Below are 26,359 nucleotides of genomic sequence, written 5' to 3' on the forward strand. Positions count from 1 at the left end.
GAAGGAATGTTTAATATTTAGAACAACAGTAGGACACGGGAATTTAATAATGTTCTACAGTTATTCACAAAAATCAGAATCCAGTTTATTTGGTAAGTAGGTTTTCACATACAAGGAATTTGCTCTGGTGTATCAGTGCATTGCCATCATCCATCCATTTTTGTCCACTTATCCAAAGCCGGGTCGCGGGGGCAGCAGGCCGAGCAGAGCATTCCAGACGTCTCTCTCCCCAGTGATGCTTTCCAGCTCCTCCTGAGGGACACTGAGGCGTTCCCAGGCTAGATGAGATATGTATCCCTCCAGCATGTTCTAGGTCTGCCCCAGGGCTCCTACCAGTGGGACGTGCCTGGAATACCTCCAGCGGGAGGCACCCAGGAGGCATCCTGATCAGATGCCTGAACCACCTCGGCTGAACCCTTTCAACGCGAAGGAGCAGCGGCTCTACTCAGACCTCCCTCTAGATGTCCGAACTCCTTACCCTGTCTCAAAGGCTGAGCCCAGCCTCAGAGACAGGGTAATGCATTGACATATTAGGAGAAAATGAAATTAAAAATGAGGAGGATAAAGAACATAAATTTAGAATAAAAAACTGTAATAAAAATTTGAAAAAATACTTAAAATATATTTGAATTTAAAAAGAAAAAAATGTCTTGTATGCAGCAGAAAATAACCTCTTTTTTTTCAATGACTTTGAATAAATGAAAGCAAAACAGCATTAAAGTTATCTTTTAAAAAATGGGATCAAGAAACAAATTTAGAGTAAGAAAAAGTAATAAAAATATTTTTTTAAATGCTACAAAAATATGTAGAAAATGTCTGAATTTAAAAAGAAAAAAATCCAAAAAATGTCAGTTTGCAGAAGAAAATATCCTCATTATTTTTTTCAATAACTTAGGTGTGAAATACTGGGGAAGCAAAACATTACAGTTATCTTTTAAAAATAGTTTTTACAGATTAATAATAAAATAATCCCATTTTACCCTCTGTATTACCTTACTTTATTATCTTTCAAGACACTTATCACACATAATTTTATTAATTTTTCCAGGAAATTCCACACACTTCTCACATAAAAACAAACATTTCAAAACATGAATCACATTAGGATTATGACTACAACCTCATGTTAGTTTGTTACTCTAGAAAATAATCAATTAATCTAAATACACATTATCAACAGTTGGTGGCGATAATGCCTCAGTAAAAAGGTGATTTGCCCATGAGTACAAAGAAAAAGAAGAAACAGCAGGGTTTAGCAGTTCGAACTACAAATTGGGATCATTTGGACTACATGTTTACGTCATCATTATGCGCATGTGACGAGAAGGGCCCCTCGTCCAAGAGCAATGCACGTGAGGTCGTCGGTTAGAGATTTTAGAAAATGTAACGCACTGTTATTCCTCTTTCTGGGTCAAACGGGAGTTAGTTGTCGTGCAATTAATAAAACACAGCGCCACTGTGTTTCTTTCATTAACGTTAATTCTATTTTAAATCGTCCTTTTTATTCTCCGTGGTTTCAACAGAGCAGCTTCATGATGCAGCAGGCAGCTGTCGCCGCCGACACACTGGCGGAGGTGTTAGAGGAGAAAACTACAAACAAGGTGACGGCAGAAAGTGGAAAACGAAAAAGCGACGAACCTGAGTCAAGTGGCCGAGGCAAGAGGCGGAGAGGAGCGGGAGGGAAGAAGTCCCGTCCCGGTGAGAGATACGTCCCCCCTCCGCAGAAGAGGAACCCTGGTGTCAGCTTCAGCCAGGAGCACTTCAACGAGACCTCCTACTACTTTGAAGGCGGCCTGCGCAAAGTGTGTCCGTATTACTTTGACTTTAAAACGTACTGCAAAGGTCGGTGGATTGGGAAGAGCCTCCTGGAGGTGTTCAAGAGTGAGTTCAGAGCGGAGTCCATTGAGTATTACCAGAAGGCTGCCAAAGAGGGTCGTATCCGGCTGAACGATACTCCTGTGGAGGACCTGTCTGTGGTGCTCAGGGTCAGTGTCACCAATTCATATGGTTTATGTCTGACATACCCTGTGTTATCACTATGATTAGCATGGTGTAATGAGAATAATTCAGGTTCAAATTCAAATCAGTTGAAGTTTAAAGGCCCAGTTTGTAAGATTTAGGGGGATTTAGTGGCATCTAGTGGTAAGGACTGAACATTGCAACCAGCCGAATCTTCTCCAGGTTAGAACTGATGAAGTGTTCATTGTTCAGGAGGTTTTTACTGTAAGCCGAATTATCCACAGAGGTCTCCTTCTCTCTACAACAAACCGACCTGGTGATTTAAACTGAGAAAACGCTGTATAAAGCAGTTTCACTTTCCAAATCAGTGTTTCCCCGACATCGTTTGGCATGTTGGAGATGGGCCGCTAGCACAGCACCTGCTTATGTGTGCTCACCTTTTTCTCTGATAACTTCATGTGTGCTCCCTCTTTATCTTTATACAGATGCTCAGGAAGTTTTTACCATGAGCCAAATAGTCTGCAGAGGTCTCTTCCTCTGCTTAAAACCAGTGAAAACATGAAATAAAGTGGTTCCGTGGTCCAAATTGTTGTTTTTTAGATGCTGCTCATCATGGAGTGGCTACTAACTACAGTGGCTGACACAAATATGGAAATAGCCCTATCTAGAACCAGTGTTTGGTTTGTCCATTCTGGGCTGCTGTAGAAATATGACTGTGTAAAGCAGCCTTTATACCATAGAACATACTCGTGCGGCAGACCCTATGTAGTAGCCTAGGCACATGGCGTACGCTGTAGAGAACATTTATACCTGTGCGGTGGTGTGTCTGTGTCACTCTGCAGTTACACCTCCAAAACACTAGTCGGCGGCGTAGGTTTCTGTGCAGTGCTTTAAAGTTTAGCTGATCCATACACACACTAAACGTGGCTTAATAGAGACAATTTCAAACACAAGTACACAAATCAGCTTCACTATAACTTGCAGCATTCACAGACGAACCTGACGCTGGTTAATGATTGATTTTCTTTTACATGACCTGTAAATATGTCTCTAGCTTTTCTTGTAAATACAGAATACTTTTGTCACATGGCAGAAGTACAGCCAGAAGCTCAACAGCCATTCCTCTCATTAAAGATGTAACCCAACCAAATGCTAAAACTGATGGATTAAACGCATGTTAGAGAAACAGTCACCTGATACTGAGTGCTGTTTGGTTCCAGGTGCTACAGGAAGTGATAAGTAACTATTCTTCTTCCCTTGCCATCCACAGAATAATGACCTCATGAGGAACACAGTGCACCGCCATGAGCCCCCTGTAGTCAGCAAGCCCCTGGAGGTTCTGGTGGATGACGGTGAAGTGGTTGTGGTCGACAAACCTGCCTCCATCCCTGTCCACCCCTGCGGTCGTTTCCGCCACAACACTGTGATTTTTATCCTGGGTAAAGAGCGGGGCATCTCTGAGCTGCACACAGTCCACAGACTGGACAGACTCACCTCTGGAGTGCTGCTGTTCGCCAGGACGCTGGAGACTTCGAAGAAACTGGACCAGTTGGTGAGAGACAGACAGGTATGTCATTACAGCTGTGCTCCATTGACACTAATGCAATCGTTTCCTTTATTTTCAGGCTGGTTTTGTGGATTTGGAGCTAAATATTGTGCCTGGTTCAGACTACAGAGCCTCTGTCTGATTTTTTTTTTTTTAATAACCTTCTTAAGTATAGACACAACTCATAACCCTCAGCTACAGTATCAATGTAAGTTCTTCGTAGTTACTATTCCAAGCAGTGGTAATAGTGGATGGTGGAAATATTCGAAGTAGCTGCAGAAACTCTGCCCATCAAAATACAAAGAGCTCCGTCGCAAGACTCTGAGAGGACGATGTCTGTTTTCACTTTAATGCATCAGAATTGCATTTTCCATACAGTTCTAAAAAATGTCCTTTACATTTGTGCTTCCTCACAGGTTGAAAAAGAGTATGTGTGCAGAGTGGAGGGAGAGTTTCCAGAGGGGGAGCTGATCTGCGAGGAGCCCATCCTGGTCGTCTCCTTTAAGGTCGGCCTCTGCCGAGTCGACCCAAAGGGAAAGGAGTGCAGGACTGTTTTCCAGAGGCTCAGCTTTAACGGGAAAACCAGCGTGGTCCGCTGTTTCCCCCTCACCGGCCGCACACACCAGATCAGGGTCCACCTCCAGTACCTGGGCTTCCCCATACTCAATGATCCCATCTATGGGGCCTCAGCCTGGGGTCCTCAGAGGGGGAAGGGTGGGCTGGTGGAAAAGAGTATTGAGGAGCTGCTGCAGGCTCTAGTAGAGGAACATCGCTCTCAGGAAAGTCTTCATCTGTTGGATATTCCAGACGACGGGATTGGGATTGAACCAGAGGCAGAGAAACACAAGACATCTGAGAAAGTAGAAACACTAGATGGCACCTGTGAGACTAAGGAAAGTGGAGACAGCCATCAGATTGACACACAGGTGCAGACAGGCTGTAGCACAAGCAGTGAGACAGTGAGTCAGGGCTGCACAGACCCGAACAGTAACAGTGCCTCACTCACATCTCAACCTACCAAATGTAGTGGGAAACAAACAGAGGAAACAACCTCTCCAGAGACAAGAGACCACCTGTGCAGTGAATGTAAGGTGGTACGACCAGATCCCACAGAGAAGGAGCTCATCATGTATCTCCACGCTTTACGCTACAAAGGACCTGATTTTGAATATTCCACACAGTTACCTGATTGGGCCAAAGAGGACTGGGTCCAGGCTGATTAGAGCCGACCTAATGAACACTTTTAGGTCAATGTCTTTGTGGATGTTTTGTTTTTTTAGACATTTAAAAGTCCGAACAGAAATCATTTAAGAAGTTTTGCTCTGAGGCAGTTTTGATTTTGCTGTGATCAATCTCTGTTGGTTATTCCTGAGTAACGTCTCTGACTGTGGTTTAAAATGCATCAAAGTTTGTTAGCATAACAGGTTTCACATAATTGAGCTTGCAGAAGTATGATGTCCTACCGGCACCGAACTGTTAAAGGATAACTTCGGTATTTTTCAACCTGGGCCCCGTGTGTGTGTGCGTATGATTCATAGGTACAACTCGTTTTAAAATTGGTTCAGTATTGAGGGAGGCGGATGCAGCCGGCAGCCGTGAGGTAGATATGGGGGCAAATGCGTCCCGTGTAAGTTTGCGCATTAAAAGTGCTTTTTTTCGCCACTGACTGGTTCAGATCGCCAGTGCTATCTCTGTAAGTAGCATACTAAGCGTTTCGAACATTGTTTATGTAACATTACCTCCACTGTGTCTGTAGCTCTCTCTACTCGTGGGGCAGCCGTTTTCTTGAGGAAGATGTGTTTCGGGATTGGATGTCTTCTCTTCTTCGGCTGGCAGTAGTCATCTTGTGAGAAGTGAGCACTGCAGACCCGATGGCCTGCAAGGCGTAGTGTCTGGACAGGAGTGTTAGCATCCATTTGTAGCACAACTAGCCAAAATTTCAGCATCTTGCCGTCCGACAAAGGCAGCCTATGAAAGCTGTACGGGGTGTTGCACGACATCCTGTTATTGCAATTCGGATAAGCACAAACACGAACCATTGTTTTCAATTGATGCAGTAAAACTCTCAACTGTACTCCAGGACAACCAGCGCCACTCTGAGCAGCGCTCAGCATGGCTCCTCTGTATTCTTCCGGCAACAAGCAAAGCTCTCGCGAGATGACGTCACACACAGCCGGTCAGGGAAACGCTTAGTATGCTATTTACAGAGTTAGCACTGGTGATCTGAACCAGTCAGTGGCGAAAAAAGCACTTTCAATGCGCAAACTTATACGGGACGCATTTGCCCCCATATCTACCTCGCGGCTGCCGGCTGCATCCGCCTCCCTCAATACTGAACCAATTTTAAAACGAGTTGTACCTATGAATCATACGCACACATACACATGGGGAAATAGGACCCAGGTTGAAAAATACTGAAGTTATCCTTTAATGCCTTAAACATAAATAGAAAATGGAATTCATTTTCATTTTACCTAGGGGACTGTTGTGCTATCAGAGATATAGTTTAAATTTCCTTCAAGCCTGTAATTTCCCCGTACTCCAAACAAGATTTGAATTCAATAAAAACCCAGTCTGCAGGAAAATAAACATTTTATTTCAGTTTTGTGAAAAATTAACAACATAGACACCTGTAAATAATAGTGGTGGTGACCTGTACGTTCTTCTGTTCATAGAAAGCCTGCGATGAATCTCATTCATCTCTAAGGCAGGTTATTTTCTGCTGAGTGGTTTTTAAGGTGAAGGCTCGTTGCAGAATTGTGATGATACAGTCAAGATGTCAAAAGCAAACACTTCTTACAAAGAGAAAGCTTGAAAATAACGCTGCTCGTAGGCACATCAGACACAAGTCTCTTCTTGTCCAGGTCTTTGTGCTGAACCACCATCGCTGCACCTGTTTTTTTAATATACTTTAATATATTAAGAACCATAAACTCTTATTTAACTTTTTTAAAGGACACACCCTTTGCACAAAACACACAGTTTCCGTTGTTTCAGAACTGAAACAACCTGTTGAAAGACATTTGGCACATGCTGCTCATACTGTAACCTGCACATAAAAACAGCTGATGTGATCTCACCAGTAGGGTGGGGTGGGGTGTAGATAAAGGCTCTCTGTTCCGTAGATTTTCAGTGCTGCAAACGTCTATGTACAAATTGTTTGCTTTTGAAGCATTGGCATGTGATGGTATAATAACTGCTGCTTGGAAATAGAAATGAGAGCTTCCTCCTCCTCCTCTTCAAAGGCTAAGGCAGACACTGACATCCACGTATCCTGGAGTAGTACGCACCTTGATTTGCCAACAGTGTATAAACCCACGTATATCCGCATTAGAAACCCTTTTTTGCCTTTTTAGTACAGTAAGTAAACATTACATTTTTGGCACTGACACTGGAATAAACAGCATGACACGAAATGCAAACAAGCTGTGACACTACGAATGACACATTACGAACTGCAGCTGTCTGGTTTTCTACATCATTGTCACACACTGTACACATAATCGCCAGAGTGCAAAACTGACTGTTGTTAAGTGACAGTTTGCTACTTAAATGCAGCTCTTTCTCTGTATATCTCATATTTATCTTTTAATATTCAGAAGTCCGTGAATGTATATGGCTCATTGAGGTCAGATCCAGCATGGAGAAAGGCCAGCAACGACACCGTGTTTTGTTATAGCCCAGTCTGTGAAGATGGTAAAAAGTCCCAGGCACAAAGTAAACTCTGCAGCAGCAGGTAGGTGCAGTACTTGATTTTTTTTTTTTTTTTCGGTAAGAAAACTTGATTTTTTTTATTGTCTTCTGTGTGAAAATGCCAGTTTTTAAGAAGTCATGCTTAGATTTGACCTTTCGCTGAAGAGACGCTCATGCTCTGATTCTGTAACATATAACAACCTTAACGGCAACATTAGACAAACATGCTGTCACATGTTGCATTTACAGTTGGCTTATATTTCCTGTGAGTAACACAAAAGTGTCAGTGCTCCTTTTGTAGCTTCTATATGCTTGTCTAAGTACAGTCTTTTTATCTATATGTAAATTTAGAGCAATTAATGCACAGTGTTTGCAAATATTCCTCCACTTTCGCTCAACATGCATCCTCCCGTTGTCCGTCTCTTTTTATCCAAACGTCTGGCAGGTCCGGCTTACTGTTGGGCAAGATGACAACTTCTTCACTCTGATTGGTGCGACCCTTATTACAACTCTCGTAAACTGTTTCTTTCAGTGAGAGGCGCAGTGTGTCTCTCTTCCCGTTTAGATGTCCCGGCTGTAACTCAGCTTCTTCTCCTTCCTGTTGCTGCGTGTTGGACGGCCCTGGTTCGATGTCACTCAGACATGTTTCATTAGAGTCCTCCAGACAGTCGCAGGAGCTCTGAGACTGGGAGTGATGGTGGGAATGGAGGCCCTCGTTTGTGGTTTGCTCGTCTTTGCAGAGAGATGGCTGGTCAGTGGTCTCCAGTGTGTGACTGATGATGGTGTCCTCTATGCTGGAGGATGAGGAGAAGGATGTGTTGCTCCAGTGCTTCACCCCACCACCAGACTGGCCTCTGCATGTTTTACACAGCAGCTTGTCCTTCGCTGCGTCGTCTTGTGCCAGGCCGACTGGTCGCAGGGTGTTTTCTTTGTACGGAGATGAAGTCTGGAGGGCCTTGTGTTGACGGCTGCACATCTCCTCGCTGTCCCCGTCCATGCTGCTTCTCCCGCAGTACTCGATCTCATCAGAGAGCACAGAGGGCCGGTTGGACAGCTTACTGGTGCAGGTGCTGTTTTCAAAGCTGTCGCTCAGTCGATAGGCCAATGGCTGCAGCTCGTACTGCTCCGGCCCTCTGCCCCCGCCTCCTCCTGCTCCGGTCTGCTTATGTCTCTGCTGACGCTGGTGGTCGGGGTAGAGGTAGCCACCTGCTTCTTTGTCATAACTCCTCCTTACTCTAGATCTGCCAAAGGCTCCGTTCGCAGCCGACGCTGACGATGAACCGGGCTCTGCTGCCGAGCAAGACGACAGCACGCCGTCACTGTGGTCTGAAAAACACGGCAGCATGATGTTTCCGCAGTTTTTCTGGGGCCCACAAAAGCAGCACAGGGACTGAAAGAAGAAGGTTGCGAATCCACATGCTACACATTTCACCAGAAACAGGAAAATCCCCAGTTTTCTGAACAGCAACACCGTGGCAGGCAGCATGATTATCCCCATGGAGAAAAATGCACCAGAAACTATTGCTACGGGACATCCCATCCTTTTAGTGGAGTGTGCTACTTTACCAATTTTGTCTGCATGAGGAGCCAAGCTGTAGGAAATGCAGTAGTTGGCAATAAAGTCAACAGACAGCCCTGCCGCTGATGATATAAACAGAGCCTCAATGCCGCTCAGCTGCCATTCAAGAAGCACAAGGAGGCCGATGGTGACAAAAACACTTCCTCCTACAGCTACAGTCCCGTATATGCTCAGTGGAATATTCCAGGTGGTTAAGAGAAGCAAAGCAAATGTGAGAGCTACTGAGAAGCCAGCTACTACGAGAGTCTCTGAGCTTAAGGCTTGTTGTAGATCAAAAAGAGACAGATGACTGATGAACCAGCCGTTCTCCAGCCCCTGTGGTGCCCCTGATATTTCTCTGTTAAACCATGTCAGCGTTTCTCTGTAGAAAAGACTGGTTCTGCTGAAGTTGAAGCTGTAGAGGTATGTGGTTTTGAATGCCAACACGAGGGCAGCGACCCTGCCATCTGGCTGGAAGTACAGGCCTCCGCTGTGGGCCAGATGGCCCTCAGCATACCTCTCTGCCAGCATCATACTGAGGCAGTTCTCAAAAACACTGGGAGGGTAGGGGAAAGGGATGTCATTACAGCAAAAAGGGAGGGAGTCGTCACTCTCAGAGCACCGTCTGACAGACACCCACTGTATTAGCTGCTCCACAAGACAGATATTGTCTGTCATGACATCCTTATCCTCAGGTGACGGGGGGGAATAAAAACTTTGGTTCTGAACCCGTCCACATAAGTCTCTCAACCAAACCTGAGCGTCTGGCTGGCTCATGTTGAAATCTGGGTCAAGAACCAAAGAGCCATTGCTCTTGGGGTTAAAGTGATCCCCGTTATCAGTGGGTTTGACACCCCAAACAAGCATTATCGTAACAGGTTTATCCTCTCCATTCCTCTGTCTCTCAAACATAAACATGTGACGATACTCTGCGTCGTATCTTTCAAACGGGTGACTGGAGCGGAAAAGCTGGGCAACCCTGCTGTCTAAGGTGGGCAGCTTCATGCCTGGGTCAATGCAGGACATGTACGTGCCCCCGGCAGCAAGCACGGCAAACCAGCACACCCAAATGTACCTAAACTTCACCACTCCACAGGGCAGGATTTTCAGAAATAACAAATTGGAAGTATCACTGAGACCTCTTTTTAATTCTCTCAGCTTCTGCCCAAGAGTGAAAAGGCATCTCTTGCGCGAGCTCGTATCCCAGAAGCCGCCCGTGTTCTTGGAGCAGCATGGTTTCCATCCCTGCACCGCTGCAGATGCAGAGGATGCTTCTGTGTAGCGCTCGCGCAGAATGAAAGAGCACGGCAGCCATACCAACGCCAAGATGGAGCTGATAAATGAGGCAGTTCCTAGAAAAACAGAAAAACATCTGATTGCTGTGATGCTGCTGAGATAACCGGAGAAAAATGCTGCGCTGGAGGTCAGCCCCGAAGCTAGAATCAAATAGCCGACTTCCTGCAAAGCTCTGTTTACTCTCTTCTCCAGGGAGGCCGAGGGGTTCTGCGATAGCTGCAGATTCCAGAAATCAGCAAAGATGAAAACCTGATTGGAGCAGCTTCCTAAGAGAATAAGAGCTGCTGAGAGGTTGACCAGGGGGAAGAATGTCAGGCGAAATGCTACTTTATAGAAGAAATAGGAGGTCAGGAGGGAGCATGTGATTGCTATAACAGATAATGCTACTATGAAGAGAGAGTGGAGATAAAGAGCCATAGTGAAAAGAAGTGATACAACAGCCAGGACAGGGTAGACTGAATCTCTGGCCAGGTAATGCTTGAAAAGCTTCTGCTTGATGCCAAAGTCCATGCCAGTTATAGTGGTGTTGTTGTACGTCAGATCCCTGCTCTCGAGGCTGTTCATGTATATCTCCATCATGTGTTCTCCTTTGTCGACGGGTAGGAACAGAAGGCTGTACTTCAGCGTTGGGATTTGGTATTCAACAGTCTGCGGGCTGAGGAAGTCTTTGTCAACCAGGAAGTGCAGGATTTGGAACACCACACGGGACTGTTTACAGCGGGACGGGACGGAGGAGCAGCCGTCGTGTTTGGGTCTCTCGACACAGGCTTCCACCAGATGTCCTTCGTGATAGTATGGGGCACATTTCCGGAGGAGGCTCAGAGATTCAGACACCTGATGAAGGGAGAAAATGGGAAACGTCAGACACCTAAACTGAGTTGGCTATAAATAAGTGTTGTCAATGACATTACCCACTTTCCCTCAACCTGCAACTTCAACTTCAACTCAGAGGAAGAATTTAACATTTTGAGAAATAGATCAGATGAGAAGATTAGTACCACTTTCACGTCTGTATGACAATTAAATGTTATAAGCCCTATTCACACAGGACTAGTATTACCTTAGGATCTTTAGTAATTTATAATAATTGCAGAGGTCGTCTATGATTGTAACTCTGTGCTAACTTGTTATGTCCATAACTTATCAAGTAAAAATTTCACTGCAAATTACCCACCATATTTCACCAAATATAGAGATCACGTGATAGTATTAGTCCTTATTGAATTGGCATCTCAGTGATATGGGGTCATATTTTTTTGTCTTGTCAGACGTTTTTTTCTGGTTGAGAACTATGGAGGCAGTGTTGGCAATTATAAATGAAAGTTTTTACAGCATGTTGGGTGCAGGAGGTCCTTACTATTTATTGGCCAGAACCAGTTGTCAGGCAACCCGTGGAGAAGTCACTGCTCCCAGCCAAGAAATAGTCCTGCACATAACCCAGGCCTTCAGGAAGTGCACCAGGCGTTTGAAGGCAATTTTCAGAGTGGCCAAAGAGTGAAGTTATGGGTCTGTCATGAGATGCCATGAGGCCCAAAAAGACTTAAACTGTTTTTAGACTGTCTTTAGACTTAAACTGTTAAAGAGATGCCCATAAATCAGTGGATATATTTTTTAGGAGAGCAGTTCGATTAAATTAGTTTATCACCATGTAAGTTAACAGAGTGCTAAACTGGAGGTAGCTAGCTTGGCCAGTATAAGTCTCAAGTGCATTTGTTTTATGGGCCCAAAGAAGCGGACGATCCTGGTAATTTAACACCCAGGAAGTCAAACCTTTTAGGCTTCACGCGTCACTTAAGCCCTGTTTCAACCAGACACTTTCGATATGATACCTTTGGAACCAAAAGTAAGCCTTCAGACATGGTACTTAGACCCTAGCGTTCCACTGCAAACAGTACTCTTAAATGTGGGCAGGGTTGTTGTCACTCACTGCTCTGTCTAGCTCTAACTGTATTTCCTTATAGATTGAACGTCTGCACCTCGTTTATTGTCCATAGAAAGAGGTTGCACACCAACATTTTCAAAACAAATAATACAGGCTGCAGTGAGACTCTCTCAATGGGATATTTAAAAATAGCGGCATGTAGTCCTTCGGTTGGCCGAAGGCCACAGGAAGGACACTGCGATGTTCCAAGTGAGGATTTGAATGAACACAGTTTACATAATCAGGTCGAAATTGATATATATTTTTGAACATTTGAAGATCCACTCATTACTAAAAGTGTTTGTCATATAAAAACTAAAGTAATGGTTAAAGTTGTCACATTGAAATTTAAGGTGTGCTGATGGATTCACATTGTCAACTCATGTATTGAGTAACATTATAAGTAAACGTTCCACCTTAAATTTTGCTGGCAGTCAGTCCAGGCAGCAAAATATCCTTTCTTTTTATAGTTATAGTTTACTTGTGGAAAACTTGCAACTGAATGAACAGTGGTCACAAAACCAGCCACAACTCAGCCTTGAGCAGAGTGACCGTCCTCTATTGACCAATCAACAGACTGCAGTGTTCACAGCTCCACCTTTTAGTACCAGATCTGTGTGCTAGGTACCCCAACAGAGGGGGGGACCAAAAATGGTAATGGTATGGAACGGTTCCATTGGTACCATCCGCAACTTTTCACAGTGGAAACGGAAAAAATGCGTACCAAACTGAACTGTACCATACTGCTTGGTGTAAACGGGGTTTTTGTTACTGTTGCCCAGAGCTGGGCTAGCTGTTCCCCCCTGTTTCCAGTCTTTATGCTAACATAAGCTAACCAGCTGCTGGCTGTAGCTTTATATTCATCTTACAGATATGAGAGTGGTATCAATCTTATGTGATTCTCAACAAAAAAAAAGAAAATAAGATTTCCTTTCTTGAACATGCACTGTGGACAGTTCGCTGACTGTACAGTACAAGACGGGCTACTGCAGTGAACTGTTTGCAAAAACCTAATTATAGCTTATATCATCATTTGTATGTTATTTTTTTAGATGAGAAGAAAGCTGCAGAACCTGGTGTGAGGTGAGGCTGAGGCAGCAGGTGGCATTAGTGAGGACAGCCAAGTAATTCCCCAGAGACCAGCTCGGACAACAGCCGCCCCTGGACGTTCCCTCGGCCTCCCCCCTCACATGCTGCTGGCACAGGTCCTGGAACTGAGCCTGGGAGCGAATCTGTATCAGACCAGCAAAAGATATTTGAACACATGCCCAGTTTAGAAACAAATTCATAAAAAAAACTGAATTAATTTCAGATGAGGCAATGGACATAAAGTAGTGCTTTTAATTTCAGCATTTAAATGTGGGTCAAGGCATTAAAGAAAAAGAGAAGAGACAGAGTGAAGCTGACAGACGACGATGACTAAAGAGATGACAGATGAAGGGAAAGTCAGAGGAGCAAAAGGAGAGATGGAGGGCTGAGTAGATCAGAGCGTACCCTGGACTGCTCCATCTCACACATGGCGTGGATGGCCTTCAGACTCCAGAGACTGGCTGAGTTTTCTGATCGAAACACCAGCTGAGCCAAACGCTCGCCTGCACAGAGAGAAACAGATGGACTCAACTTACAGGAACACGATGATCACTTTGTTGTGATGGTTGAGGAATGTTCAGAACGGCTGAGCTATTGTCGAAAGTTTGAAATGCACAAAGGTGAATCCAGGCCAGAAACTAAATTCTTGTGTGTTCTATCCTCCCCGTCTGTTTTGAATAAAAATTTGGCTTCATAAAACGAAAACCTCAAGGCTTGAAATTGCTAATAAATCCATTTAGGGAGCTATCTGTGTATTTATAAGGCAAACCTCGTCTCTGATCTGCCAGCGTGCAATTTCAAAGTCGAGCTTGAAGAAGAAAATAACCTGCTCAAGGAAATACATTCGAACTGTTCTCTTTGAAGCCACACTTAAAGCTATTATTCACGTCCTCATATGATCTCACTGTTTATTGTTAATTTGCATTGAACCAGTAAGCTGTTACTTTGTTTTTCTGTTGTTGTACTGTTTTCATTAGTTTGCTGGGAGTGCTGATTGTGCCCTAACAAGCTGGAGGGCTTTGCCTTCAGCTCACAGAATTTGCAAGTTGCTCAACTGCTGAATAAGCACCATCACATTTACATTGTTTTAATAATATTTCCACTTCATTGTCTGTTCTGCTGAGGATTCTGGTGCCAGCAGTATTGCACATCCCTCAAACCTTAAGTTCTGTTAATGTGCAAAAATCTACAATTAGAGCTATGTTTGTATTTTTACTGTCATTATAATCTGTGTAGCAAGTTTGAGAGATTTATTTATCATCATAAATTAGCAGTTTGTTGACAGGGATGAACTGTTTGTGGCCGACCCACCTGGAGTATCACAGAGAAACGTGTCTGGAGACAAGTCTCGAGCCAGCATCCTCTTGAAGCGAAGCCTGGAAGCGTCCTGGCTGCTGCTGCCGTCTCCACTGACAGCACCGCCAAAACTAGCACAGATACAAGCGCACACTCAGGCACGTTTGCAGCCTCATTAAACACACATTTTGTTCCAGACAAGTATAACATTGATCAGTCTCACAACTTAATCATTTAAAACCTGCTTTAACAACACATTCTCACATTTAGTCCTTGTCACATATTGACGTTTGGTCATGGACTTTCCATGTCCAGATACAATGTGAAAGGTACCTCGGATGCGTTGGTTGTTGACGTTCTGGGACACCCTGTCAACTTCTGCCTGTTAAATGCGTTGTCTTCTTTCAAAATACACTTCCGTTTTCACAGGAAATGTACCGTTTGCATACAGCCTCTTTCAAAATAAACGCACTACATCGGTACAACACCGCGAACTGAGGGGTTTTTTTTCCCTTCAACAACAAAGGCACGTGGTTACGTTTTGCCTACCCAAGCACGTGGTTGGGTTTAGGAAAAGAGAACAGGGTCATTCTTTCAGGAAGCAAACACCCTCACCAATCAGGGTGAAAGTCAGTGGTTGTTGGACCCATCCACCACCCATTCCACCCACCATACTCAGACTTTCGACGCCTTAACTTTTGTTTTCATCACAATGTGTTTCCCCCTAAAGCTGCCAGGCGCCGTTAAACTATAACATAATGGCGTATCATGCCGAAATGAGAGGATGGCTTTTTTCGTCAGTGTCTGACACCAGAAATCACTGAGTAAGCGCAGAATTTTGACAACTTTGAAGTGATTGTGTGTTGGGGTTGTTTTTTGGCCACTTGGGGGCAGTGCAACAAACTAAACACAACACTGACATATTTTCACCTTTTCAACTTGTTATGCTGAACTTCTTCGCAAATTATTTGGATTATTTACATATCCAGCAGACACAGAGCAACACTGACTCAGAGTTGTGTTTCTGGCCACCCGGCAAATGTAAGTCCAATTTTTCTCATTACTTTTAGCACTGTTTTTGGTCTCCACCAACTCTCGGGGGAAATATCTGTCTCTTTAGCTGCTAAATGCTCCACTAAGTTCATCACATATTTGTTAATTCTATTCATCTGCTTCTCATTCGGTGTTGGGCATGTTGTGTACTTCATAAAGGCTTCTCTGCTGAAAACACTGGTGCTGAGATTAAATCAAAACAGTAAAGACAAAGGCAGTGAAACCAAAACAAGGACAACAACACGCCAAAAAAGCACTGTAAAGCTAAGGGGAAACTATGGAGTCTGGGGTTTTGTTTTGTGTTTTCAGTTTGTTTGTCACCACAACCACCTTTGTTGTGTTGGTCGTTTGATCACTGTTTATATAAAATATATATTGATGACAGAATTTTTAATTTATATTTTATTAGAATGTTTTTACTTTACATGCTTTTACCAATATATGTGTATCAATATTCCTTATTAAGTTACAATCTGCTTTAATTTTTATTTCTATGTTTTTAATGTGTTTGTGACAGTAACATGTTCAAAAGCTCATATGTTGTATCAGAAATCAGTTTTACAGTTACCCAACCCCGACCAGCCATACACTCATATCTATTTGTGAAGCATCTGTGTGCATTGTTCAGCAGTGCAGTCCTCCTGAGTAGAGCGCCTGCACTCTGCTGAATCCCTCCGCTGACCTTTTACTGAGCTGCTGTGGTAAAGGAGACAGTTTTCTCCCCGGGCCAGTGTTCTCCTGCAGCTCAGACAAGCTGGACTGGCGAACTCCGATGTATGTTCCCCGTGGCTCAAAGCCCTGAGGAGAGAGTGCACAAACACACATCAAAGCTAAAGACAGCATGGACGCTCACTGCAGCAGCTTACTGAATAAATCAGCATCACAAGCACCATATAATGTTGTCTTAATTAGTTTAGCAGATGAGTGTTTGATGTGATCTTAAAAGGAAGAGAGCCCAGCACTCACGGTATAAAGCAATCTCATTCTCATGTAAATCTGTTTAGACTTGTCATTAATGATGCATTGTTGTGAATTACATGTTGAATTTTCAGAATAATGTTTTAATCAGTGTTTATCTTGTAAGCATGCACATCAAAGGTGAGAAGATGTATTTAATTAAGATGACAGCGAGCAGGAGCTCATTCAGTGCAGTGCATTGAATCTGAGATAAGACTGATGTAAATGGATCCGGTTGAGATCATAAGTCATTACAGAGACAGTAATTAACGCTCAGCCTAAGGTGGTGACAGAGCTTTGTACTGTCGACCTGACAGATAGGTGACAGAAGATATACAAGTGCTGCACAAAGGGAAACTGCAGGGTTACATTTTACACACTTCATGCTTCTGTATACGTGTGCATGGGGCGCCAAATATAAAAATTTGGTTACAATTTTCTAGCTGGTATATTTTGAATATGTAGCTCACTTTCTCCACATTAAAGACAGAAATTTATGGAAAACAATATGTTATATTTCATTGCAAACAATATACACATGTAAAAGAATACATGTTAAATGTTAAATCCAAATATTAAATCTAAATGTTTAGAAAATATGGAGAAAATGTTAACGTTAAATCTAAATATTACCACTAAAACTAAAGGTTAGGTTAAATCTTAAAGCTAAATGTTATGTCTAAATCTAAATATTAAATCTAAATGTCAAGAAAATATGGGGGGGGGCTCACCTCCCTCACATTCAAAACAGAAATTTATATAAGAGAAAATGTTATATTTAATTGCTAAAATATATTTATAAATAAAAAAATACATGTCAAATGTAAAATCCAAATATTGCATCGAAATGTTTAGAAAATATCTGAAAAAAATTGAGATATTACCACTAAAACTACATGTTACATGTTAAATCTAAAAATAAATCAAAATGTTAATTGTAAAATATAAACATTAAATTTCAATGATAAACCTGAATCTAAATGTTTAACCTAAACATTAAATCTAAAGATTAAATGAAAATGTGTAGAAAATATGGGGGAAAAAATTAAATGTTCAATCTAGATATTAGCACTAAAACTAAATGTTACATGTTAAATCTAAAGATTTTTTTTTTTTTTTGTCAAAATCTAAATGTTTAATCTTAATGTTAAATCTAAATATTAAATATAAAGGTTAAATCAAAATGTCTAGAAAATATGGAAACAAATTTGTGTTTAATCAGATAAAAAAACCTAAAATGTTATATGATAAATGTTAAGTCTAAGTCTAAATGTTAAATCTAAATATTACATTTAAGTGTTAAATCTAAATCTAAATACAAAATCTAAATGTTAATCGTAAAATATAATCTAAATGTTGAATCAATGTTTAGAAAATATTAAAACAGCCTACTGCAGGGTTTCATCAAAGAAGGCTGGAACAATGATAGACACAATGTGGGCTATCTACATATTTTCTAAACATTTAGATTTAACATTTACATTTAAAATTTTGATATAGATTTCATATTGATTTTACATTTAATATTTATTTTTTACATTCTACAAACATATTGATAAGTTACTCACAACATGTTGTTTTACATGAATTTCTGTCTCAATTGTGAGGAAAATTAGGTAAATATTCAAAATATATCAGCGAGAAAATTGTATTCAAATTTTCACATTTGGCACCCTATACGTATGATTGTGTGTATGTGTGTGTTTGAGACTCACCAGCAGCGGATCAGAGAAGTCTGGCAGTGGACCGATGAAGAGTCCGGCCAGTGAGCATCCCAGCAGTAGCACGGCACAACTCACTAACACTGCCAGTGGGTAGTCTACTATCAGCTGGGAGTAACTGCCACATAGAAAATCACGGGAGAAGATGTGACACCGGGTAACTGGGGATAATCCCAGTTGAAAAGAGGGAGACATGCATTATCTTTGGATTTTTATGGTGAAAACTGGTTTCAGTACTTACTTTCTGAGGATGCAGTAGAGTCCTCCGTCCCTGTTAATGGTCGAAAACTTAATTAGAACATTTTGAGAAGGATAACACACAAAATAGAAGATTGATACCTAACTGCGCCAGAACCCAAAGAAACATATTTCTCAAAATGTCAAACTTCTCCTTTAAACACACCTTACTGTCACCACATGTCGCTGCATCGGTTTCTGTGTCCTGCTCTCATTTGACCCATGCAGCCAGTGACACCTCACCGCCCCGTGACGAGACGTCTGATGGGCAGAACCATGGTTATGTCCAACTTTCACCACAACACCACCTTCACCATGAGGACCTGTTGTGTTTGTGTGACAGCTGCGGCAGGTGTTTGGTTTGATTGGACCGTAATGGCTGCAGTGGGGACATTTGCGGACCTGTGGTGAATCATAGGTCCCAGCCTGAGGACCCCGGGGGACCTAACAAAGGAAAATAAGGATAGAAAATACATAAACAAGGCAAGTTTTTATGGGATCATTCAAGTCTTTTGAGTGACACTATGACTACTTTTACCCCTGCCTCCCAAATCCTGGATCTGTGTCTAACATTTTGTTTTAATGAGTCCCCAAATAGCTGTCCTAAACAGCACACAGTGCAGTGGGTGCTCAGGTATACCTGGTGATAAAGCTGGCAGGAGGAAGAGGGTCTGCCGAGGCTGCTGCAGCTGTCATGTAGCTCCCCTTCAGACTGGATGACTGTCAACTGGGCCTCGATTGAACACTCGCTGTCAGGAGGGCACAGAGACACCGCCGGGATCTCGCTGAGGAGAGGAAAAGACAGACAGGAGAGGAGGGAAAGGTGGGTGAGAGAAGAAGAGAAGAAATGTGAAATTATGGTTGCAGGGGAGGAGAAATGATTGACAGGTAAGCACCGAAGAAAGAAGCAAAGTTCTTTTAAACTGAAAGTGCAAAAGTTCAGTCAATGACACAGCGCAAATATGCAGAGGGTAATGTAAGTAAAACTTAACAATCTATCTCTCCCACTGTACAGCGACTGGCGTCTCAGTACCCTCACTGCTTTCTTGGACTCATCTCATATTCAGCGTAAAATCCAGCGGGCCAGACGAGCTAATGAGGTAAGGAATGGATTTCTGGGTAACACACTGTGGCTACTGGAAGTAAGGAGGCCCAATTAAAAAAGAAAGGAGGGTTTGAGAGAAAGAAGAATCATGTCACAGACCCCATCATAAGAGAGGTACAGTGTCTGTCCAGGATAGATAACATGAGACTGAGTGATGACGACTCCTGAGTAATGGCACCTGTTGGAAGAACCCTAGAGTGACACACGTAATGAAATCCCTCTCCCATTTAAGTTGGTAATGTATTCCTTCTCCTTCCTTCTCTACATGTTGCAGGCAAAGGAAACTTCATTGCAAAAATATCTATGTTTAGCAGCTCGCTCCAGAGATGGCAATGTTGGTCCATCACATAGATCCAGGTTTCAGTATAACAGACATTCATGGTTCCCAGTGGATGGTCTTCACACTTTTCCATTGGCACCACCATGGGATTGACATTTGTATTTTTGAGTGAAATGTCTCAGCAACCATTGGATGGATGGATATGAAATTTCAACCCTGCCTATTAAATTTACCTTTGTAAATTACTAAATTGCGTTCTTAATTACGTAATTGTGGCAACATAATCACTGCTTGGATTATATTCAGAGATAAGATATGGTTCCTTTCAGGTAACAAAACAGAACATTCATGTACACTGTAGGCTTCAAAAGGAGGTGGTTGGAGAGGACAGCAGCCATACAGAATCAAAGTCTCTTGTCTTACATTTAGGCAACAAATGCACTTTGGTTAATGTTTGTTATCGGGCTAATTTGCTTAAATGTTAATACAAAAGTCATAAAATATGATGCTGTAGTCACTACAAGTGGATACTGTACTGCAAGATTGCTTTTTTGGTGGAAAACAATTAAAATACATTGCGTGTTAAAGTTTTGCTGATATGTTTACTATCAACCTCTTTGCGACTTGCCAGGTATGTCAACAATTCTACGCAACATTTTCTTAACATGTTAGAAGAAAAGTGATTAGCTTGGTGTTACATTTCCCTCCACATGTATTTACCGTGTGAAATCAGTTTTATATAAACTGAATTCCTAGGAGACTATGGGCTGGAAACTTGGTGCAGACATTTATGTATATATCCCCTCAGGATGTGATAACTTTTATCTCTTCACTTCCCAGAACCTTAGTTAATTAACAAATATCTGCAAATCTAATAACATCCCTATAGCAACTTTTAGCATGCTAACACACTACACTAAGATGGTGAATGTGGTATAAACATTACCCTTGATAAACACTGACATGTCAGCATGCTGATGGTAGCATAAGCTCAATGCCATACAACCTAACAGAGCTGCTATCGTGGCTGTAGACTCTTGCATTCTTTTCCATTCCTTTTCTATTATATTAACATATTCCAAAATACTCAAATAGTTAACTACTACAGAGCCTGGGAGTAACCAAGTAGATAACAAATAAATAAATTGAGGCTATGATTTTTTTTAATCCTGCTACGGGCTCACCCTTTTTCCTCTTTAAGGGCAGTGGCCTTGTGGGTAACCTGTGACTGTGTGACATGTGCTTTGTTGTATGTGGTGTGGTAAGCAGCTCTCTCTCAAATATGTCATGGTGAAGACCACATGCGCCAACAAGTAATGAGCAGAAAACAGTGTCTAGATAAACTTAGGGCTACTGTTCAACCTTACGAGAAGGCCATATTTATTGGTTTTATTTGTGAAAACTGCGATAAATCCATTGTTGTTAAATGACACCTGAATGCCTCATTATCCTTCCGTCAGAGGAGTGGTCTGGACCGCTAAAGGCTAGTTATCAGCTAATAACAAGCGAAGCTAAATTAATGTTAGTAAGCTAGCGTGTTCCCAACCACAGTTAGGAGCAGGTAAGCTGTCACTGAGAGCGGTAACAATCTGTGCACATGGGAAATAATAAATTATCTCAATTTAATTACATCGTTACCAAGTTTCTGTTAAATCATGCACAAAAGATAAGAGAGCCAGCACAGGTCACCTCCACCTCACTCTGTTGCTGCTAGTACGCTATTTCACTGGGAGTCAGCGGGTGCAGCAACTCAAATTCCCGGGGGTCACAGTGGGCCAGCGGCAGCACTGAGTGTAACCTGTGTAACAGCAGAACAGAAGGTTTCCAAAAGGGAGCCAGGGTGGTCTGGGATCAGACCTCTGGTGCCAGGACAAACTTTCTGTTGCTGCTGTTACACAGGTTAGACTCAGCGCTGCTGCTGGCCAACAGCCCACTGTGACCCCCGGCGCTTGGTTTTGCACTGGCTGAATTTGAGTTGCTACAGTTCCTGACTCAAGTGGCATTCCATACGGAGCTGCCATCTGTTCTCCTGTCAGAGTAGTATTCCCCTATAGCAGCAGGGAGTGAGGCTGAGGGACTGTGTATGAGGGATGACCAGTGCTGGCTCTCTGTATATACACTTAACACGTGCACAAATTAACTAAAACATGGGAACTATTTGGCTAAATTGAGGCAACAAAGGTATCTCATGTGCATAGAATTAATAAATCGTGGCCTGGATTTTCTTATTTTTCCTCTATGACCACTTCTGGGCTCAGTAAAATATAAATACAGAGCTTTATTTTGAATTCAAGTGGATATCCTAAAGTTTTAAAGATACCAAACACATTGGGCTGCCATAAATGAATATGAGTATTTCACTCAGTGTAAATATGAATCTTAAATGAGGAGCTGGAACAAGCTGATACAGATAATACTGTATGCAATATAGTTAGACAACGTAGAAAACAATTTTCCAAGCTTAAACCTAAATGGGGAGAATGTATATTGAAGGTTAAATTAGACAATGTTTAATCTATTAAATCTGAGAACAGTCAGATGGGATCCTTTGTTGTAGTTTTATTTAGACTAGTTCCAGAACTTTACTTTTAAGAAGTGTTAAAGTCTCATTATGTTCAAGCTAAAATAAATAAACAGGCCAAACTAAACTACTAAGCAATGCCCTGGTTGTATCTCAGTAAATGGGCCGTGAGGTCTGTGTCGTCTACCACATGCTTGTTTTTCCACAGTAGACTGGATGTAACCGCACTTCCTGCCTGGTCACTATGGCGACAGAGTAAGTCAACAGAACCTAAATGACCTCACACAGTTTTATTTGCATCCCATAATAAGGCACACAGATGATGAGTAGTCTGTTGAATACAGTAGCAGAGGTATTAACGGTGGAGCTGAGCGAGGAGCTGAACCTCAGTATTTTGTCTTTGTGTTACAATAAAGCTGTAATATGATCTAAATAATAAATAGCCCACATTATACTCAGCAGCTCTTAGGCACATAGCAAATGTTTGTCATCTAGTTTAGCCTATTTAGGTGCCGGAGTGAGTAAATACACTCACAAAAAGTACCTGGAAGTCAACACTGTCAACTAATTTAACACTGTTTCTGTCTCTGTAGCGTGATAAACTCCATCCACGACTCAGAGCAGGTTAAATAGATGCCGAATCATTAGTACGTACTATGTAACTCGTGCCTGGCAGCCTCCTCACATCAGGGCTCAGGATGAAGAGTAATTAAGCCCATTACTCCTCTTTGATGGTTTTCACAATCAATCTAGCAATGTAAGTGCACACACACACACACAAGAGAGGAGCAATTTGTTGAGCTCATTAATATTTCAGTGGATGAATACAAAAATATATCCAGGAAGGTGTCACTGAGTTTCTCGCCACACCCGGGATATAAAAAGGAACACTTGAATTGTCCACTGACGTCAGAATGACCTCAAAAATCTGAGAAACATCAAAACAACAACGGCGTAATGAGCTGAAACAAAAGTCGCTCTCATTTCATTTTACATACAGTTGTTTCCCAGTTTATTTGGTACACTTAGCAAAATGAATTCAGTCTTATACAGCCGCCATGCAATATATATGAGGTTAGAAATAAAGTGTTAGAAACACCTTGCATTACAAAGTACTATAATTTAACAGCATCACAAACATCAGCTTCCTAAATGACCAGAAAGTTGAATCAACATCTAAAACTGAATGCTGCAAACTTTATTTATGTCTGGAATATTGTATTAGATTGCTTTAGTTTAAACTGTATACAGTGGTGGATAGAGTAGGTAAAAATAGCAACTAGACAGTATAAATACAAGTAGGCTAAAAGTCCTACCTAAAACTGATCAGTGCAGACAACACCCACACTCCCTGCTGATAGGCTATTTTCCCCCAAATATTGAAACAAAATACCCTTGCTATGACCTCAGTATCAAATATATAGTTAAATTAATATCTCTTTGGGAGTGTCAACAAAAGCTGAACATTATAATCTTCCTGAATGTAGAATTGTGGCAGATGTTTTGTACTGGGTGGCATTAGAGGAGCAGTGTGTAGGATTTCATGGCATCTAGTGGTGAGGACTGCAGATTGCAACCAGCTGAAACCTCTCCCATGTGCCAAGCGTGAACTCTCGGTTAGGATTCCTTCAGTGTTCATTGTTCAGGAGGTTTTTACCTGGAGCCGATTTATCCAGATAGGTCTCTTCCTCTCCAAAACAAAGGGACCCAGTGATTTAAATCGGTAAAAACACTGAATAAAGTTGTTTCACGTAACAAGTCAGTGTTTCTCTGATGCTGTTTGGCTATGCTGATCCCTCCTCAGTTGCTCTTCCTGAGGTTTTTACATCTGTGATCCAGCAGGAGTTTAATGACTGAACAGATCTTACAGTAAAGTCAGCTACAGTGTCACTGTGAGCGGGGGAGTTTTTCCTTATCTGCTGCGAGGGTCCTAAGGACAGAGGGATGTCGTATGCTGTAAAGCCCTCTGAGGCAAATTGTGATTTGTGATATTGGGCTTTATAAATAAAATTGATCTAATTGATTGATAGTCAGAGATGAGCAGCCAGCCCAGCACCTGCTTATGGGCGCTCACTTTTTTTTCTCTGATAACTCAAGATCCAGACATCCAGGAGGTTTTTACCAGGAGCCAAATTATCCGCAGAGGTCTCCTCCTCTCCAAAACAAACGGACGCTTTGATTTAAACCAGTAAAAACACTGAATAAAGCAGTTTCATGTTAAAAATCAGTGTTTATCCAATGCTGTTCGGCTGCTAACTCGGGTGAACAATGCATAAAAAGCAAATCTCAAATGGCCTATCTAGAGCCAGTGTTTGGTTTGTCCAATCTGGGCTACTGTAGAAACATGGCAGTACGACAGCTGGCATGCTCTGTGGATGAGGACCTGTTCCGTGTGTAGATAGAAATGGCTCATTATGAGGTAACAAAACCACAATGACTGTTATTTCCAGGTGATTTTATGTTAGAGAAAACGTACTTATTATATTGTGATCCATTTCAGCCAATAATCCTGCACACTGGATCTGTAAATTATAGAGGTGTACCAAAAATGTGGCCAGGGGGTGTGTTGAAGAAGGCAAGAGTGTATTTGACATAATAATATGATGAATAATGATGATAGTAATTGACTTTTATACATATAGTGTCAGACACCAAAGGTTTCAGGGCTAAGCCCCGAATCTTCACTGACCCTGAACCCTCCATGCATTAGAATTTTACTTCCTTCAAAGCCAAGTTTGACCGGCTGAGTTAACACTGGTGACACTAATCTAAGATGTAAGAATATTGATTGGGGACAGCTTTAAGGTATTCGAAAGACTCCAGCGAGGAGAATCAGAAAATATCTGACAAGCTAGAGACTGACAGCTCATAGTACACTCTGCTCCGTCGGCCTTTAGGTCTCTGTCTCTCTCCCTTTATACAGCACGTCTCCCACATCAACTCTCTAGATGCCAGTCAATGTCACGTCCTCAAACATCTCCGAAACCGCCAATCACACACACACACACACACACACACACACACACACATATAAGAAAAAAGGCTCAGGCTGTAGCTGTGCGCAGGCGGCAAACTGTTAACCTTCCTAAAAAGAGAGCTTCTCTAGGGTGTTACTAAGAGGACAAAGACTTGAGGGTGTATGTGGCCTGTTGCTGAGCTGAAGGGGGTGACAGGCCTCAGCTGTTTGAAGCCCCACTTTCATGTTTGAAGCCCTTCGGCCAATTTAAATTTTACAATTTTTTTAATATGCAGCAGAGAGCGTGACAGGGTGACATCCGTGACCCAGCAGGAGGTTAATGACTGAACAGATCTTACAGTAAAGTCAGCTACAGTGTCACTGTGAGCCAGACACTGTGTGTGTAGTATTCTAGCTTTTGTGTATCATCTTGTTAAAATACAGTGTGATATCATGGATTAAGTAATAATATTTGACCTGAAAATGTTGATTACCAAACATAAAATCCTAAAAGTAAGTTGACAGCATGTCTTGGTTTCATCAGCAGTACAAACAGAGCAACATAATCAGGAATTAATGCTGTAATAATGTTAAGATGCCAATTATAACAGTGTAATGGAAAAGATAACAGCAGCAGCAGAATTCATATCCTGTGCATAATCCCATTGTCTCCAGCATAAACACAGCTGGATGAACAACACTCACTCCGTCCACAGGAGAATAAGACACATCCACGTCCACTACTGTAAATCTCATTTATTTTCCCACACTAAGCACCAGAGAAATCCACAGACAAGGAAAAGCAACCCACCTTTGGCAAGCTTCCTGAATCCCCCTCTCGTCCATGGGAGAATCATCCATCACTATCGCATCCGTGCTCTCTCCAATCATCGAGCAAGCCTCCATCTCCCTCTGATCCCGCTGTGAAACTACATGCACAAAATAACTATCAATTTCCTGCTGTTTTGAATCGGGTTAACCAAACAGTCCCCATCTGGCCAGGCTGAGTCCACGAGGATCAGGAGCTTGTTTCTGAGGCTGCTACTACACAGCAGCACCGGGGCTGTTTGGGTTAATCTGCCCCCGAGCTGCGTGCTGATTGGCGGAGCCGCGGTGATGCTGAGGACGCTGCCTGGTCGCTGTCCAACCGGCCGCGGTGCTGGAGCACAAA

The 26,359-nt window shown here is 42.3% G+C and overlaps 2 protein-coding genes across 3 annotated transcripts; one reads left to right on the plus strand and one right to left on the minus strand.

Annotated features, from left to right (window-relative positions):
• The first annotated feature begins 1,260 nt into the window (after positions 1-1,260).
• Positions 1,261-5,035, plus strand: rpusd2 (RNA pseudouridine synthase domain containing 2). Of its 2 annotated transcripts, XM_049595745.1 has the most exons (4): positions 1,321-1,383; positions 1,524-1,985; positions 3,230-3,526; positions 3,922-5,035. In XM_049595745.1, the coding sequence occupies exons 2-4, from the start codon at positions 1,533-1,535 to the stop codon at positions 4,726-4,728; spliced, it is 1,557 nt and encodes a 518-aa protein (XP_049451702.1). In that variant the 5' UTR covers positions 1,321-1,383; positions 1,524-1,532; the 3' UTR covers positions 4,729-5,035. The 2 variants fall into 2 exon arrangements, with proteins under 2 accessions (XP_049451701.1, XP_049451702.1); XM_049595744.1 differs by having other exon boundaries at positions 1,261-1,985.
• An 808-nt stretch (positions 5,036-5,843) lies between these two features.
• On the minus strand, positions 5,844-26,241 carry disp2 (dispatched homolog 2 (Drosophila)). The gene is made up of 10 exons (XM_049595729.1): positions 26,000-26,241; positions 18,967-19,111; positions 18,493-18,770; positions 18,331-18,360; positions 18,084-18,207; positions 16,094-16,209; positions 14,374-14,489; positions 13,468-13,565; positions 13,047-13,205; positions 5,844-10,886 (listed from the first exon to the last, which is right to left on the minus strand). The coding sequence occupies exons 1-10, from the start codon at positions 26,092-26,094 to the stop codon at positions 7,593-7,595; spliced, it is 4,455 nt and encodes a 1,484-aa protein (XP_049451686.1). The 5' UTR covers positions 26,095-26,241; the 3' UTR covers positions 5,844-7,592.
• Between the last annotated feature and the right edge of the window lie 118 nt (positions 26,242-26,359).

This window comes from Epinephelus fuscoguttatus, linkage group LG14 (assembly GCF_011397635.1).
Source record: "Epinephelus fuscoguttatus linkage group LG14, E.fuscoguttatus.final_Chr_v1".
NCBI classification, from domain to species: Eukaryota; Metazoa; Chordata; class Actinopteri; order Perciformes; family Serranidae; genus Epinephelus; species Epinephelus fuscoguttatus.

Bases quoted from the DNA above. Each gene is read 5' to 3' on its own strand.
- rpusd2 (XM_049595744.1), top strand. From the start codon at position 1,347: ATGCACGTGAGGTCGTCGGTTAGAGATTTTAGAAAATGTAACGCACTG. The intron at 1,986-3,229 runs GTCAGTGTCACC...TGCCATCCACAG, and splicing joins ACCTGTCTGTGGTGCTCAGG to AATAATGACCTCATGAGGAA. The intron at 3,527-3,921 runs GTATGTCATTAC...GCTTCCTCACAG, and splicing joins AGTTGGTGAGAGACAGACAG to GTTGAAAAAGAGTATGTGTG.
- disp2 (XM_049595729.1), bottom strand. From the start codon at position 26,094: ATGGAGGCTTGCTCGATGATTGGAGAGAGCACGGATGCGATAGTGATG. The intron at 19,112-25,999 runs GTGGGTTGCTTT...TCCTCTCCTCAG, and splicing joins ATTCAGGAAGCTTGCCAAAG to CGAGATCCCGGCGGTGTCTC. The intron at 13,566-14,373 runs GTGGGTCGGCCA...CTCTCTGTGCAG, and splicing joins GTTTCTCTGTGATACTCCAG to GCGAGCGTTTGGCTCAGCTG.